This window comes from Podospora pseudoanserina (genome assembly GCF_035222485.1).
Source record: "Podospora pseudoanserina strain CBS 124.78 chromosome 7 map unlocalized CBS124.78p_7, whole genome shotgun sequence".
NCBI lineage: Eukaryota > Fungi > Ascomycota > Sordariomycetes > Sordariales > Podosporaceae > Podospora > Podospora pseudoanserina.
Window position 1 is genome coordinate 1,404,236 of NW_026946671.1, and position 16,814 is coordinate 1,421,049.

Consider the following 16,814-nt stretch of genomic DNA (forward strand, 5'->3'; position numbering starts at 1 on the left):
AGGATAAGGCAGGCCCCCGGCCCCCCTGTCCCCCTGCCCTGTCCGATAAACTGTTCGTTCGACAGCCTCACTCTCGGAGGCTGCTGTGTAAATGAGACAAACTTCCGGCAGGCCTGGTTGCTGCATGCGCCATCCACCCGTGTTTTTGGCTGGAGCCATAGAACGGGCAGCCACCGGCTTTTCAGTCAACCTGTGGTACGGAGTATTGAGCAAAAGCCAAAGACTGGCGTAGAAAGGCGCTAGAAGCAGAAGTTTACTAGAGATGGCGGAGCTGTGTCCAGATGTCCGATGCTGCTGGAGCTGATGGAGCTGGGCTGCTGGAGCATTGGAGCATGGAACAAGCTTGGAACCTCTTTGGTAATCGTTCCTAGCCGTGGTGCGTCGACGGCGCGGGCGTATTGACCACCTGACGATACCGCCGTGCCATTCCTCCGTGGCTCGTTTGGGTGGCCGCCCTTCTGTGTCCAGTGTCCATGTCAATCGGATGTGTGCCCTGGCTCCGCCTGGTTTGTGTTTCTCTCTTCTTGCAAATAAGAAGCTTGTATGACCATGACAGCAGCAATGGAACGGCTCACCAGCATCGACATCGATGCACCCCCCGATGCAGGTGAGAGGTGGTGTACATTATGGGTGGGGGGCAGCCGGTGACTGTGCGGGTGTCTTGTCTGGCTGTCTGTCTGTAACTCCACTGTGGAGGTGGAGCAGCCCCTCGACTCCCGGTTGGTCGATTCATCATGACGGGCTGCCTTGTAAGTGCAAGTCCGTTGTATTGAACGAGAGAAGAGAACCGGTTGTTTCATCTGGACCACACATGGGGGAAGAAGGGCGAGCTCGCCGTTTGTATCTTGTGTTGGTCAGTCATCTCGCCATTTTGAGGGCGCAAACGTGCTTAGCTCATCAGGATGGCCTCCGAAGGCGCAAGACGCAAGACCAGCGGTAAATGATGCAGATGGCGGTTCTGGCTTGTTCTGGCTTGTATCTGGGTTCAGGTGTTCGTCAAGGTTACAGAGCTCCAAACACTGTGAACACTGTGCTGTTATCGCGGGGCTTATCGTCCCAAATGCCGTTTTGGGTCCAGTCACGGGAGACAGCCGTGGCCTCCGGTCTCTCTCTCGACGTAACAGACTCGAGGTACCTGCAACGTACCCTGACGGCTGGTGGCCAGTGCATCGATACCTCGAACTACTTTTGAAGCATCACGAGCAGCATTCACTGCAAAACCCCTGCTTTTCTGCCGCTGCAGCACCCCCCAGCAACAGAAGAGGCCTGGCTCCATGTGCTGTGTCCGTATCGTCGTCACCCTCGTTCATTCACAGGTCTCTCCCAGGTTCCTGCCCTTTTTCTGCTGTTTCTCCCAACACCGCCCGTCTTTCATCTTCCCTCCTCCCTTTGTGCCCTCGCCCTCTGCGCTCTGTACTCTAGCCCGCCCCTTCTATTGTTGCGAAACCTGGGGAAATCGAGCTCTGGATCCTGCAGTCGATCGAGTCTGAGTCATTCAGTTGACTTTGGACGTCAGCGTGCCGCGGTGGAGCTAGCTTCCCCCAGCCTGACCCTACTGATAGCGATAAACTCCCAGGCGCAGTAGTAGTAGCCTATCCCCGATCTACCATCACCATTCACCACTGCTCTTCCTCCGTGCCACTCCTCCAGTCTCTCTCTCTCTCTCTCACTCTCTCGGTCTCTCCTCACCGTCGCAACCGTCGGACCGCCGTTACCCCAGACTAGAAAGCCTGGGACCACCGCCGCTAACCACCAACTCTGCTGTGTCCGTCGACCGAGCCGGCTCTTCGCTTTCAACAAGTAGCTGCTGTAATCAGTCACCCACTCTATCCGCCACCCTTCCTGTCGGGGCACCCATCACCCATCAACCTTTGCATCACCAACAAGCTTTCAAGACACCCAGTATAGTGGCTGTTGCGTCCCCGCGTGTCTCTTCGTACCCACAAAAGAAACTCTGCCCATTCTCTCCTCCCTCAGCTTTTGGAGCCGCTTCCACTTTCCTACACCACCCGACCTATCGGATATCTACCTTTCGGTCTCTCTCGTCCTCCAGTCCTGCGCTGTCCTATAGGCAACACTACCCTTGGCTTCTGCCTCACCCTTCCCCTCTTTCACCTTCGAGCGCCGTGCATATCAACTTTGTCACCCTTGGCCACATCCATAGCTGTCAACCGAGACCCACGAAGTATACATGTCGATCGAGCCTCCCGCCCACGTCTTTCGCATAGCATAGGCCCTCGGGCTCTCTTTTTCTTTTCAAGCCAGCTCCCCCGTGCTTGCCAACATCAGCAGGTAGCCATGGTCGACAGACAGTTATCGTCCGCCTCGTCGAGGCGGCAAAAACAGCCAACCGATGGTGCCGTCGGGCAGTTCGTCATTGACAAGGAGATTGGAAAGGGCAGCTTCGCCCAGGTCTACTCTGGCCGGCACAAGGTTCGAACTCCCCATTTCTTTTGCGCCAGTTGACCCCCCCGGGAAGAAAGACAGCGAGTTGCCTATCGGATGGCGTGCCGTGCTGCCAGATCAGGTGGAGTGGGAGTTGGACGTGTCTTTAATCTTATCGTCTCGGTTGCGCCGAATCCGCTAACATGGTCCCTACGATAGGTTACGGGCGCCCTGGTCGCCATCAAGTCCGTAGAGCTCAGTCGCTTGAACAAGAAACTAAAGGAAAACCTGTACGGCGAAATCAAGATCCTCAAGACGTTACGCCACCCACATATCGTTGCCCTTCATGACTGTGTCGAGTCGGCCACGCACATCAACTTGATTATGGAATACTGCGAGCTTGGTGATCTGTCGTTATTTATTAAGAAGCGGGAGAAGCTGATCACACACTCGGCTACCCGTGATATTGCCCGCAGGTATCCCATTGAGCACAACCAGGGTTTGCACGAGGTTATCACCCGCCATTTCCTCAAGCAGCTCGCAAGTGCGCTCAAGTTTTTGAGGGAAGGAAACTTTGTTCACCGAGATGTCAAACCACAGAACCTGCTGCTGCTGCCGTCGCCGCTCTTTCGGGAAACTCACCAATCGGCCAAGCAAATCTTGAGTGCTAGTTACGACTCGCTGATGCCAGCAGCAGGACTTCCGTCGCTGCCTATGCTCAAGCTTGCCGACTTTGGCTTTGCTCGCGTGTTGCCCTCGACGTCACTCGCTGAGACGCTGTGTGGGTCACCGCTCTACATGGCCCCTGAGATTCTCCGGTATGAACGGTACGATGCCAAAGCGGATCTGTGGTCGGTGGGCACCGTTCTGTACGAGATGGCGACAGGGAGACCTCCCTTTAGGGCCGGGAATCATGTGGAGCTGCTTAGGAAGATAGAAGCTGCTGAGGACCAGGTCAAGTTTCCTCGCGAGAGCGTGGTCAGTCCGGAGTTGAAGAGCCTCGTCCGAGCTCTCCTGAAGCGGAATCCCGTGGAACGGATCAGCTTCGCCGACTTTTTCAACCACACCGTCATCACAGGGCCCATCCCCAATCTCCACGAGGATGACCTCCCGAAGCCGGAACCACAGCAGGTGAAGGAGACAGTGCGGCCCGAAGGGTCACGGTCTCTATCACGTCGGGATTCCCAGCGTGGCAAAGCGGCCACAGGCGTTCTGTCCTCCCCCAGGCCTCGGCCATCATCGCCACTGGCGACACCAATCGAGAAACCGAACCCACTGGAGCAAGTGCCAGGTCCTCGTGCTGGCTTGAGCTACTCGCCTGCTGGAGATGGGTTGGGAATTACCCGCCGGCCAGCTGTTCAGCCATCTACTTCAGCGCCAGCCCGCCCCGTCATGTACGTGGACCGCTCTCGAGCAAACTCGACCGCCTCGCAGAGACCACCACGAGAATCCATCGTGCCGGATCCTTCACAAACCCTTGCATCGCAACCTCGACCAAAGAGCAGGCCGACCAAGCCCCTGACAGAGGAGGAGAAGGCTGCTCAGGATGTTGCTTTGGAGCGTGACTACATCTTCATCGACAAGAAGGGCGTGGAGGTCAATGCACTGGCTGACCAAATCTCCATGTACCCGCAATCGGTCCCCAAGTCGGGTCAGATTGTTCGGCGCGCTACCCAGCAAGGGCACCCAACATCAACGACTGGTGCTGTTTCCGCCCGAAACAGCCACCTTCGACAAGGGTCATATGACAAGCCACTCTCTAGCAGCCCCGGCTCGACAACTTCTGCCATCTCCAAGGCAATTCAGGACGCCAGTCTTCGGCTTTTTGGGTTCAACGTGGCGCCTCATCTGCTCAGCAAGGGCCAGTCTCCGCCCCAGATCTACAGCCCTTTCCCGGCATACCCGACGCCCTCTGCACCGGCCGGGCTGATCTCGGATGGGAAGCACACCACGCCGGTGGACGAGGATTCCCGCGTGGCCCAATGCATTGAGGATTGGGCCACCCGAAGCGATGTGGTCTATGGCTTTGCCGAGGTCAAGTACAAGCAACTTGTTCCATTGGCCCCTTCCATGGATTATGGCCTCGGCGGCGTTCCTGCCGACAAGATGGAGGAAGAAGATGGCCTCACCCTCGAGGCAACAGTCTCTCTATCAGAAGAGGCCCTGGTATTGTACGTCAAGGCGCTGTCTCTTCTTGCCAAATCCATGGACATTGCTAGCCTATGGTGGACACGCAAGAGCAGGTCGGACAACAGCAACAGCATCCACTCAGCCGCTCGCGACTCGGTTAACAGCCAGGCGTTGGCACTGAAGATCAATAGGGTGGTCCAGTGGATCCGGTCCCGGTTCAACGAGGTCTTGGAGAAGGCTGAGATTGTGCGGTTAAAACTCATCGAGGCTCAAAAGCAGCTTTCCGAAGATCACCCCAGCCACCCCAGCAATCATCAAACCGAGGTCGGCTCGGTGACGGGTGCCGAAGGAGTCATCCTTTCGCCAGGTATCAGCGCCGAGAAGCTCATGTACGACCGCGCTGTTGAGATGAGTAGAACTGCAGCCATCAACGAGATTGCCAGCGAAGACCTCCCCGGCTGCGAGATATTCTATTCGACTGCGATTCGCATGCTCGAGGCTGTCTTGGATAGCGATGACGACCATCTTCCTAAGCGCAGGATATCAACCTCGTCTAGGGACGAAAAGGCTGAAGCTGCTGTCCGCGAGGACACCTCCGAGATGAGCAGCGAGGACAAGCAGTCTATTCAGAAGAGTGAGCAGATTTACCTCTTTTGTTTTGGTTACCGTACTAACAGCTTGCCAGTGATCCAGATGGTTAAAGCACGTCTCGCAAACCTCCAGAAGAAGATGCTTGCCATCTCTCGAGCTCAACAGCAGCAGCAACAGGACATAATTTCTGTCAGACGTCGTAGCGGCGAGCTGGCACCACGCAGTGTCCCGGTCTGAAAGTCTGACGATCCCAAGGCTGACGATTAACGAACAAACGACACCTCTACAGGCTGCTACTACACACTTGAGCCCCGCGGCTAACGATCGTGCCGGCCTTATCAGGGCCTCGAAGGCCTGACGATCGCTTCGGGGACTATTTTCCTTGTGCAAATTCGTGTTTATGGTTTGGCACATCATACATTATAACGGAGTTTGACCGCTGAGTATTTCGTCGATATATACACTTTTTTTTTCCAGGGGGCATATATGGCGCGGTTAGCATGGCTGTTCGTTCTTGATGAAGCCGGAATCAAGCCTATGCATTTCATGCCTCAGAATTTGAGGGCGCTTGGGGACAGACCAGCGCGTTTTTCTTTTTCTTTTGCCTCTTCTTTGTCTTTTTTTTTTTTTTTGGGGGTTTGGACCTTTCTTGTATTCGGACCCATGGCACGGGAGGTGGCCTATTTTAAACAATTTTTCTCTTGTTGGTTTTGGTTCGGGGCGTAGATATTATTGTTATCAATCTTTTATGGGGGCAACAAACGGGAAAGGAAACGGAGGGGTTTAGCGGGGAAATGGGGATCTTTTTTTTCTCTCCTCTCTTGGTTATTACTGTAAGGAAACGGAATGGGGAGCAGTATTAGCAGTGTTTTATCACATTGGTTTTTTTTTTTTGGTCTTGTTCTGGTGACTCCTTGTGGGGTTTTTATTATTTGCATATCTCCTGTTGTGTTTTTGTGTGGTTGGGTCGAGTTGAGGAGAGAAGAAGGGAGAGGAGGAAGCAAATAGGCATACCCTTATGCTAAGAGAATGGGAAACTATCAAAACATGTGAAACATATGAGAAATTCATAAATATATGTGAATGCAGATAATAAATAGACAACACAACATGTTGTTGAGAGCAAGTGGTGTAAATGGTACAGGGAATGGGCTTTCCCCCCCCGGATTATTACTAAACATGAGATTTATAAAGGGTTAGTTGCCCTTTGAGAATCTGCATGGTTTTTTCTTTAAAAAATGTCTTGAACACTTGGAGTGTCTATTGTTGGCTATCAATTTTCACCAAAAGTCTAAAGGGCTGACAACATGTGCCCCCCTTCAGGAGAAAGGGAAAACTGAAAACTAACAAAGCGTTGAACTGAAAACCACCAGATTCAAGACTGTAAAAAAAAATTAAAATTGCCATTGATTCTGTCGTCAACTGCAGCGGCCAAACACGCTTTAAAAACAGACAACGCGAAAAGCTAAAAACATCCAAGGTGGTCACAGTAATCAATCATCATCACGAATCCTGAAACAGAAAAAAAAAAAACTTTCTTCCTTCTCTCGCTCAATTACACTTATCCACTTTCTCTCCCCTTATCAAATCACTCAAAAACATCAAAGACGCCCAACCCCGACCCTAATGAAAACAAAACACCAAAACAACCATGATGATATCAACTCCTACAAAACCATCATCCCACCCCCCTTTTTACTCAACCTAATTTCCATCCAACATCCCCCTCCACCCTCATCATCCCAATCTTACTCCTCCCCCTCCTCCCCAGCCATCAAAACATCCCTCACCCCCTCCAAAACCCCAACAACCTTCTCCTCCAGCACAGTCTGACAATCCCCCCCCCCTGCGCCCTCCCTGGTCTTCATCCCCCACCACTCCCTCTCCCTCTCCGTCAGCGGCAGCAACCTCTCCCTCAGCACCTTTCTACTCTGCAGCCAAAACTCGACATGCTCCAGCACCTTTCCCGAGTCCCACCCCGTCACCTCGGGTATATCCCTCGTGTTGTTCTCCCTCAACGCCCCCAACACCTTCGCCAGCAGGCTCAGAGAGTGAATCTCGTTCATCGTCGCCAGGGTAATGTAAAAAGGGTGGGTTCTGGTGCTGTCTTCTGAGCCAAAGGACATGGTGGGGATTGTTCTGTCCATTCCCGGGGCTGCGAGCCTCTCGATAGATGATTCAAGCAAGTTCGGGAACTGGTTCAACACAAAGGCTACCTCGGGCGCGATGGTAGGACCCAAGGCGCCGAGGATGTTGATTAGCATTGGCAGGAGGGCACGAGACCAGATCGAGTAGCAGCGCATCTTGTTGACGGATTCCGTAAAGGGGGTGATGTTCTTCCTGCGGAGGAAGCCGGCAATGTTGGCCGAGGTGATGTGACCCAGGATGCCGTTGACGGCAAGCTGTTCGGCGATCTGGGGGAGGGACGAGAGTTCAAGGAGGAACAGCAAGGAGATCTCGCCGTAGACTGGGTCGCCGTTGCGACCGACGAGCTTGTCGGACCAGCTGAATAGTGAGGTGGCGACCTGGAAGATGTTGTGGTTGGACATGATGGTGATGATCTGCCCCTGGCATTGGTCGAGGCCGGGGACGGCGAGACAAGCCTGGAGGATGCCAGTCACCAAAGCCATGTCGTCAGGCTCAGTAGGGGAGCCAGGCTCGTGGACAAGACCAGCCAATGCACGGAAAGACTGAGCCACTACACGGTCGAGAATGGTGATCACCAACTGCGTGGCCGCTACCGAGGTCTCGGGGCCCGCCTTTGCGGGAGCGGGTGCATTGGAAGAGAGCTTGGTGCCGCGGAGCGTGACGAAGAGTATCCTCAGGAGTGTGCGGAAGTAGGTAATGTTTTCTGTGGCAAAAGGGTTGTCGACCACATTGATGGTTGTGGCAACCAGAGTCAGGAGCTGGGTAAAGTCCTTGGGTAGCTGTGAGCAATCAGCCAAACGCTTCAGCAGCGTCAGGGTCAAGTTAGCTCTCGACTCGGCAAGTCGGACAAAGATGTGGTCCGGAGCTGAAGGTCTTTGGTTGGCCTCCAGGCACTGCTCTGCCACTTGAATCATTTGCCTCGAAATGATGCCGCTCTTTGGCAACAAGCAACTGCTGAGTTCGAGAATGAGATACTCCCAAGCATGGAAGAGGGCCTGCAATCAGTTAGTAATCTACTACTGCATCGCATGAACAGAAAGACACTCACCACCTCGGCTTCCACAAGCGACAGGTTGAGATTGGCCTTCTCCATCTCTGTCCGGAAACCATTCTTTTTAGACCCGGCTCCCGCCCAACCCGCATCATATCCGAGCATCTTTTCAGCGAAATCCATGCCATAATAGTACTGTGCTCCAAGATTCTTGGGTACCAGGACGGTCCTCTTAAAGTCATCCAACTCAAGACCTGGATACCTCTGACTGAAATTCTTTGCAAAGTTAGAGTGTAGTGAGGCATTATAATCCGCTACCTGAACACCATGCCTAAGGAAATAGTCGAGGTCTTCCACAACCTTGGTGGCAAAGTCCTGCGCCTGCCGCATCTGCCGCAAGTGGTAAAGCTGCATTGCAAAGGTCTCGGCAATGTAAGCTGCTATCCTGGCTTGGTAACCCGCCTCGGCCGGGTCGTTCTTAAAGACGAGCTCGGGAGCTTTGAGGTTCTTGACATAGGACCGCAGGCTACCCAAAAAGGACTTATCCTTTTGCATGGCAAAGATGGTCCAAGCCCAGTAGTTCTGTGCCGACGTGAAAAAGTCCAGAATGGCGAGGGCTTCCTGGCTAGGCTGCGTGGCAATAGACCGAAGCTTCTCCAACGCTGTGGACAGTACCGAGTCTGGTGAGATCTCTGCCATCTTTGCGTCACCCTTGAGAGCCTGGCGAGGGGTCTTGCCGGTGAGAAGACAGTTCGCCATCCACTGTTGCCGGTTGCGTAGGATGATGGAAAAGAAGTTCCAGGTCCTCACCACCTCGGGTATCCTGTCAAAGGGCTTGTCCAACTGGGAGGCAATCTGAATGAACGAGTGAGACACTTGCGGGCCAAGGTAGCCAAGCAATGATGGCGGTTCACCGGAACCTTTGCCGGCATTTTCGACCAGTGCGCTCAGCAGTGCTATGACAGGCATCTTGAAGGAGTGCTTGATGGCTGGAAGTCTAGCAACAAGGGCGGCGCACTTGAATAGCTGCGTTTGGATGGCGGCCGTGGGGTGGTCCAGGTAGCTAGCAACTCTCAGGATAATGGTGGCAAACGAAACCACCCCCGTGAGTCTTTCCGATACAATACGGGATCGATAAGGGTAGAGTGTCGAGTCGGTGATTTTGAAGGCGGCCAGGAGCGAGGTCAATAGTGGTTGGAATCGAAGCGAGCTGGACGCGGGAGCCAAAAAGCCTTCAATGATGTACCGAGAAGCCTCCAACAGGCAGCTTGTCAAGTTCTTGGTCGATTCCGGCGAACCCATGCTATATGTGTAGAAGAGCAGGCTGGTCATGATGTTCACCACCTCTGTGATCACAATGCTTTCGCCCACCTCTGACTCAAATCTCCATGTCGCTGAGTTTTCAAAGATGTCTACAGCGGTCTGGGCTATCGCAAGGCACACTTGAGACAGAATCTTCTCCGACATGCCGGCCCATGGGTTCTCGTCAATTCTGACGCGGGCATTGGGGCTCGCCGCCGTCTTCCGCTGCGCAGCACTCGACATTGCGTTTTCCACCAAGCTGGAGAACAGCTTCACAGCGGACTGCAGGAAGTCTACCCGCTCCGCGTACATGTCCAGGTTGCCGGTGATTCTGGAGAGTCGACCGGACCGCCCCTCGCTGCTGATGAGACCACAGTTGGACATGTATGACCAAACCCGGCCGGGGACCACTGGTAGCACCGCATGGAGAAACTGGAGGGAGGCCGTCATCACCTTGAACTTGCCGGCATCCAGCTGAGTAGGATCCTCTTCAATCAAGCCATTCAGGATCCCACACACGACTTTGATGATGTCGTTGTTACGCGGGAGGCTGCTGCTGGTTTCTTGAAGAACCTTGATGGCGCTCTCTGTGTTTGGTTTGGGTGATCTACCCGTGCTCCTGAGAACTTCTGTCCGCAACATGACAGCCAGGAGGGATATCGCTTCCGCAAGGTCGTCCGTGGTAAGTTGCCCTAACCCGCTGTCCCACGCCCCGTCCGACAGGTATACCTCGAGGCGTTTCCCAAGCAGCGCCAGAGCCGAGTGTTCAAACTCGAGCTTGGCTACTCTGCCAATATCGGTGACGAACCGGCCATATGTTCCGCTCGGAATGGTGAATTTTTCTTGAGGCGCGACTTTCCTGAAGGATCGTGCGCTAAACAGGTCGATGTCCTCATCCATGCAGAATGAATTCGTATTTTCATCTTCATGCACCAGATGATATGATCGATCCCACATGGGATTCCACTCGATGGTCAGACTTGGTGTTCTGTAAAGCCATCCGACTATCTGCTCCGAGCTCTGCTTGTCGGACACCAGAGCTGCCAACAACGATCGACATATCTCGGTGAAGGGGATGAATTCGTATGGGTATCTATTGTGCGACTGTTCGGTGTACTGTGTTCTCAAGAGCGGGTCTGTGAGCATCTGAGTGTATATGTCTAGCGCAGCCGAGTTGGGGACTTCTGAAGAGATGTCCCAGTATGACTTGCTGCCAGACAACAAATACAGCAGACATGCAACAGGCTCAGTCTGGTAGCCCACAACGTGGAAAGTCCGCTTCAAGAGGTCTTCAAACACCACGCGTGAACGAGCACCAATCATCGGTCGAAAAGCAGCTGTCTCGCCATAGCCCAGACAGCTAATCATCTCGCTGATGATATTGTAGACATGGCCCCTCGAGGTAGCCACCATGGCCATTGTTTCGGCCACTTGCATGTCTCGCTCCAGGTTTGCAACTTCCAGAAAGGCGTCGTAGGGTGATTGCTCGATCGAGATCAAACTTCCGCCGGAATTTCGTCGCTGTCGCCCTTCTGGCGGTGTAGGAGGCGCGATGGCCTCTGATTCGAACGTGCCTCTGGCCCTTTGGTTGTTGATCAAATCCCTCCGCTCGGCTCTATCCTGGTAGCCGACGTGCATCTGGTGAATGATCAAGGACCACGCAAAGGCAAGCGGAACAGCCATTGGTACACCAACGCTGGTAGCCGCCTGGAGGATGTCATGGATTTGTTTTAGAAGCTCGGCCGAGTTGAGGTAGGGCTCTTCACCATCCACCAGCACCTCACTCCGATCGACATCGTCTGGGGGCGACAGGTACAAAAGCGCACGGTCGATATTGAGAAACTTCAGTGAAATGACAGTCATTAAGCTCCGAACAGGGAGGACCAGCTCGGCAAGCATATCATGTTGTTCAAGAATCGGCATGATGGGCTCCAGGAATCGGTAGTTATCCATGAGGGTAAACCATTGCGCAACAAGTTCCGGAGAATGGAATTGTGGGCCTTCAAGATCCATGATCTGAAATGCCACCGACATGGAGTGGATAACTTCGGTGATGGATGTCCGACTCCAATCCAACTCGATCTGGGAGGTCAAGACCGTCTTCTCGAGCTCCCGTGGACCCTTTTCCACCTCCTCGACCAACTCGGGAAGAACTGCAAAATAGGTGGGTGCCATGGCTTTGAGGAGCGATGGGTCGGCAACTTGGAAGTCGCGGTCATCCCAGTTGAAGGCAGTCTTCATAATGTCCTGCCGTAACTCGTCTGCCGCTGGTGTTCTATTACCGGGTCGCGAATGTAGCAAAAAGGTTGTAAAGGCATCAGCCGAGGCGAAGAAAGACCGTCTTTCGGTTAGAAACGTCGTGATAAGGCGCTGGCGACGTTTCGTCTCGCTTTCGAACTCGGCCCAGTTTGCTTCGGCATCCACCACTGCCACCACGTTGAGACTAGAAAGGAAGCTCGAGGCCTGGGCATCGCTGACACCGGCAGCTTCCCGAATGTTGGCGGCATCCTGTGTTGAGAAGGGTCCGGTAAGATGGCTGTGGGCGCGTGACTGATATTCCACCACCACAATGCGCAGCGCAGCCACCTCGTTGACATTCGCATTCTTGCTTAGCCATGCTGCGTCCTCCTTGATCTGCTTCAGGTCGTAGGGGTCCTTTGGTGATGGTACAACATTAATGGCGCCCGTCCTGGTTTGGAAATCGAGCTTGGACTGGTTCGTTGGGGGACTAAATGGTTTGGTGGGCTCTTTTATTAGCTGATGGACGAAGCCATCTCGAAGAAAATCCGATACGGCAGTGCTGGTCAGTCGGTCGCTATTCGAATCTTCGAGGGCGGATGCGACAAGTCTCCATGAGCTACAGAACCGGGGGGCGCGAGGTTAGAGAAAGGCAACAAGCATTGGGGGAAGCGCAAACCTACAGAAGAGGAGCCCTGCCCTTCAAGCAGTCCTCGAGGGGGGGGAAGTATGTTTTGTCAGTTGGGGCAGCCATTGGTGCTGCTCTCCATTCGTTTGTCGACTCTGCCGCCAATGACCAGCAATATGCGATGCCCCGAGCGTGGTCCAAGTATTCGCGATGATGAGTCGACAGAGGAGATGGTCGGTGGTGTTGGTGGTGGAGCTATCGGCAAGTGGTGGTTTGTTTGGTTTCGGGATCGCAAAAAGTTGAATTTACTTTGGACGCGCTTCTGCAGTTGGCAGCTCAGACGCGGGCCGCAATTGCAGAGCTCCCATATCATGGATCTTCCAGCGGCTGCCAACCCAACTCAGCCCGCTATTTTTCAGCCAAGGGGGTCCACCAGTGCTTCCCAGCTTCTTATCGATAAGCTGGGGCCCTGTGCCTGGCTTTAGCGTCTGTTTTGGAATCCATAAACGCACGGACCAATGCCTTTATGGTCCATCGGGGCCTTTTCCGAAAGCTGCCGTGAATTGAAGTGAATGTCCAGAAGTCCAGAGTGCTGCTCCCTTGTAAGAGACACATTCAACCAAGAGAGGGGTGACTCACTACATTTTTCAAGACACTTGATACCATCGTCGCCAGAGCCTTCCAGAGTCTTTGAGAAAGACTATACACCCCCCGAGAACCCAAAAGTCTGACGTCCCTTGTACCAGCCTCAGCTGCCGAGTTCGGGGCCAAAAACAAATCAAAATGCCTGCCATTATCGATCACTCACCCCACCATCCCGATCCGTCTCCCCTCGTTCCAACGGCGTCCAACCTAATCCTCATCGACAACTACGACTCCTTTACCTGGAATGTCTATCAGTATCTTGTTCTGGAGGGTGCCAAAGTGACCGTCTTCAGAAACGACCAGATCACTCTTGAAGAGCTCATTGCCAAGAAGCCAACACAACTGGTCATCAGCCCCGGTCCCGGCCATCCAGGTACAGACTCGGGTATCAGTCGTGATGCCATCAAACACTTTGCTGGCAAGGTGCCCATCTTTGGTGTTTGCATGGGGCAGTAAGTCTGGCCAAAAGTCTGCTCTTTCAAAGCATTCATTAACACGTCTTCAGGCAATGCATGATTGATCTGTACGGTGGAGAAGTGAGCTTTGCTGGTGAGATTTTGCATGGCAAGACCTCACCCCTTTGTCACGATGGAAAAGGTGTCTATGCTGGCCTGGACCAGGACCTGCCAGTAACACGTTATCACTCCCTCGCCGGCACTCACGTTACTCTTCCAAAATGCCTCCAGGTCACCTCCTGGATCGCCAATCAAGATGGGTCCAAGGGTGTCATCATGGGTGTTCGCCACACAGAGTACACTATCGAGGGTGTGCAATTCCACCCAGAAAGTATCCTGTCTGCCGATGGCCGCCTCATGCTCAAGAACTTTTTGTACATGCAGGGGGGCACTTGGGCTGAGAATAAGCGGTTGCAAAAGGCTTCCCAAGAGTCCAAGATTGTCCCGAAAAAGGCCACTCCAGCCAAGAACAACATCCTTCAAAAGATCTATGCTCACCGTAAGGAGGCCGTGGCCGCCCAGAAGCAGATTCCCTCACAAAGGCCATCCGACTTGCAAGCGGCGTACAACCTCAACCTCGCCCCTCCTCAGATCTCCCTCGTCGACCGTCTTCGTCAGTCCCCATTCGATGTAGCTTTGGCGGCAGAGATTAAGAGAGGGTCACCATCCAAGGGCATCTTTGCTCTCGATATCAACGCCCCAACCCAGGCCCGCAGATACGCTCTTGCCGGAGCCAGTGTCATTTCCGTTCTCACCGAGCCAGAGTGGTTCAAGGGCAGCATTGAAGACCTCCGCGCTGTGCGCCAAGTACTCAATGGCATGCCCAACCGCCCGGCTGTTCTCCGAAAGGAGTTCATTTTTGAGGAGTACCAGATTTTGGAAGCCCGGCTGGCAGGTGCCGATACTGTGCTTCTCATTGTCAAGATGTTGGAGACCGACCTTCTCGAGCGTCTGTACAAGTACTCGCTCTCACTCGGCATGGAACCATTAGTAGAGGTACAAAACGCCGAAGAGATGACCATTGCCATCAAGCTTGGTGCCAAGGTCATTGGTGTCAACAACCGCAACCTGGAGAATTTCGAGGTCGATCTTGGAACCACGGGGCGCTTGAAGGAGATGGTGCCCAAGGACACATTCTTGCTCGCTCTCAGCGGCATCAACAGCCACCAGGATGTTCTCGACTGCAAGAGGGATGGTATCAACGGCATTCTTGTTGGCGAGGCCATCATGCGCGCTCCCGATGCGTCCAAGTTTATCAGGGAGCTTTGTGCTGGTCCTGAGGCGGCTGCTCCTCAGTGTGTTACCAACCCTCTGCTTGTCAAAATCTGCGGCACCCGCTCTGCCGAGGCGGCCACGGAAGCTATCAAGGCTGGTGCTGACCTTGTGGGCATGATTCTTGTGCCTGGCACGAAACGGTGTGTTTCTAATGAAACGGCCCTGGCCATCTCGAAGGCTGTTCATGATGCGCAGACCACTGCTGGTGAGGCGGTTAAACTCCCCAAGACAGCCACGGACTTTTTTTCTGTTTCTGCTGAGCTCCTGAGGAAACACCGCCCTCTTCTTGTTGGTGTGTTTATGAACCAGCCCCTGGAGGAAGTGCTCAAGAAGCAGAGGCTGTACAACCTTGATATCGTCCAGCTTCACGGTGACGAGCCACTTGAGTGGTCATCCCTTATCCCAGTACCAGTCATCCGGAAGTTCAAGCCTGGGCAGGTTGGCGTTGGAGTGAGGGGGTACCACGCTGTTTCACTCCTGGATTCTGGCGCTGGCACAGGCAAGTTGCTTGATGTTGAGAGTGTCAAGGCCGAGTTGGAGAAGGATGCTGAGTTGCAGGTGTTGTTGGCTGGTGGTCTGGAGCCAGGGAACGTGACCGAGTCTGTGAAGGCCTTGGGTGCGTTGGGCGGGCAGGTTATTGGTGTTGATGTTAGCAGTGGGGTAGAGGAGGATGGGAAGCAGAGCTTGGAAAAGATTAGGGCTTTTGTCAAGGCTGCGAAGGCTATTCGGTAGAGGTTGATGGGCGGTGTTGTGGGATCATAGATGAGTATTCTTGATAGAGTTGGTGGTCATTATGTATAGGGTGATTTGCTCATTTTACTGTGAGGGGGTTGATGGACTACTTGTTTTGTTCTTCACATCCTAAAATAACTTAACTGTTTCGTCCGAAGTGCTGCTGTCATACAAGTCTTTCTGTGATTGCTCAGACGACACTCTGTCCTCAAAACCATCTGAGAGGGAGGTTAGTACCAAGAACGTGACGCAACTGGTGAAGGTGGTGCGATTAGCGAGCTGGAACTTTACTTCATGTCCGGCGTTATCGTGGTGATAGTCGTATTTATAGTCGTCAAGCTTCACAGCGTTCATTACCGTAGAAGTCGAAACCCCAGGTCCAAGTATGAGTCGGATTCGTGGTAGTCGGAAGAGTAAAAGCCTAACCGTCTGAAGTCTTCGGCATGTTCTTTTCGGACGAGACCTTTTTGCGCCTACCCTTCCTTGTGATAGTTCTCAAGGCAGCTCGGACGAACAATGTTCCCGTTGGGTTTTATGTTCTTGTAGTAGCTCGGACGGAGCAACAACTAAAGCGCTGAAGTTAGTTAGGAAAAGAGGTTATTACTAACTGAGTATATCACCGCCAGCTCGGACGAACACTATGAATATTAGTCTTGAAGCTGTCGAAGTAGCCTACATTAAGATAGCACCTGAATTCCTGTAGTTATTGGGATAAATTTTCACAGAACAAGATTTCTGGATATGCTTCGGGACGAAATTCCATTATCGAATCACTCCCCTTTGGGTTATTAAACTCTCCTCCTCACAGCAACACACCCGAAAAAACCGTCCGAGCTCGTTCATAGACAGACATCTGTGTACCTGACATTGAACAGCTTTATCAAGTATTTAAATAAACCTAGAGTAAGGGGTAGATTCCATTGGCTGACAGCCCCATTGTATAGGTATTTCCCTGATATATGGAAAGGGTAATTTGTTTCTTTCAGTCGGAGAATGCCTTTCTGTAGTCTAGTTTCGTATGTATACATAAGAACTTGTCAAAAGGCTCTCATATCATTGACACAGCTAATTCATTCACATCATTTACCCCTTGAAATGGGACTTTATATACGACTTATAACACCTAGGCACCTTCACGTTGTATAACAAAGTAGATCAACATAAAGTGACCGCGTTATATTTGATACGGAAGGTGCATGATCATGTAGCTATATGATGTACACTGGGGAGTGAAAGATAAATGAACGCATAGAAAGATAAAAACAGCGTATAGAAAGGGAAGTACATGCATAGG

The 16,814-nt window shown here is 52.9% G+C and overlaps 3 protein-coding genes across 3 annotated transcripts; 2 read left to right on the plus strand and 1 right to left on the minus strand.

Moving 5' to 3' along the window:
• The first annotated feature begins 1,235 nt into the window (after nt 1-1,235).
• Nucleotides 1,236-6,217, plus strand: ATG1 (Serine/threonine-protein kinase). Its single transcript, XM_062950711.1, has 3 exons — nt 1,236-2,433; nt 2,605-5,149; nt 5,201-6,217. The coding sequence occupies exons 1-3, from the start codon at nt 2,299-2,301 to the stop codon at nt 5,341-5,343; spliced, it is 2,823 nt and encodes a 940-aa protein (XP_062796747.1). The 5' UTR covers nt 1,236-2,298; the 3' UTR covers nt 5,344-6,217.
• Nucleotides 6,218-6,854: 637 nt separating this feature from the next.
• QC764_710900 (uncharacterized protein) lies at nt 6,855-13,474 on the minus strand (the record flags this gene model as incomplete). Its single annotated transcript, XM_062950712.1, has 4 exons — nt 13,056-13,474; nt 12,469-13,005; nt 8,303-12,404; nt 6,855-8,249 (listed from the first exon to the last, which is right to left on the minus strand). Exons 2-4 carry the CDS (start codon nt 12,537-12,539, stop codon nt 6,855-6,857), a joined length of 5,568 nt encoding a protein of 1,855 aa, XP_062796748.1. The 5' UTR covers nt 12,540-13,005; nt 13,056-13,474.
• TRP3_2 (anthranilate synthase / indole-3-glycerol phosphate synthase) lies at nt 12,915-15,678 on the plus strand. The gene is made up of 2 exons (XM_062950713.1): nt 12,915-13,510; nt 13,564-15,678. Exons 1-2 carry the CDS (start codon nt 13,197-13,199, stop codon nt 15,518-15,520), a joined length of 2,271 nt encoding a protein of 756 aa, XP_062796749.1. The 5' UTR covers nt 12,915-13,196; the 3' UTR covers nt 15,521-15,678.
• The last annotated feature ends 1,136 nt before the right edge of the window (nt 15,679-16,814 follow it).

Excerpts from the sequence above, each read along its gene's own strand:
- TRP3_2 (XM_062950713.1), top strand. The coding sequence starts at position 13,197 with ATGCCTGCCATTATCGATCACTCACCCCACCATCCCGATCCGTCTCCC. Across the intron at positions 13,511-13,563 it reads TTTGGTGTTTGCATGGGGCA|GCAATGCATGATTGATCTGT; the intron begins GTAAGTCTGGCC and ends ACACGTCTTCAG.
- ATG1 (XM_062950711.1), top strand. The coding sequence starts at position 2,299 with ATGGTCGACAGACAGTTATCGTCCGCCTCGTCGAGGCGGCAAAAACAG. Across the intron at positions 2,434-2,604 it reads TCTACTCTGGCCGGCACAAG|GTTACGGGCGCCCTGGTCGC; the intron begins GTTCGAACTCCC and ends TCCCTACGATAG. Across the intron at positions 5,150-5,200 it reads CAAGCAGTCTATTCAGAAGA|TGATCCAGATGGTTAAAGCA; the intron begins GTGAGCAGATTT and ends ACAGCTTGCCAG.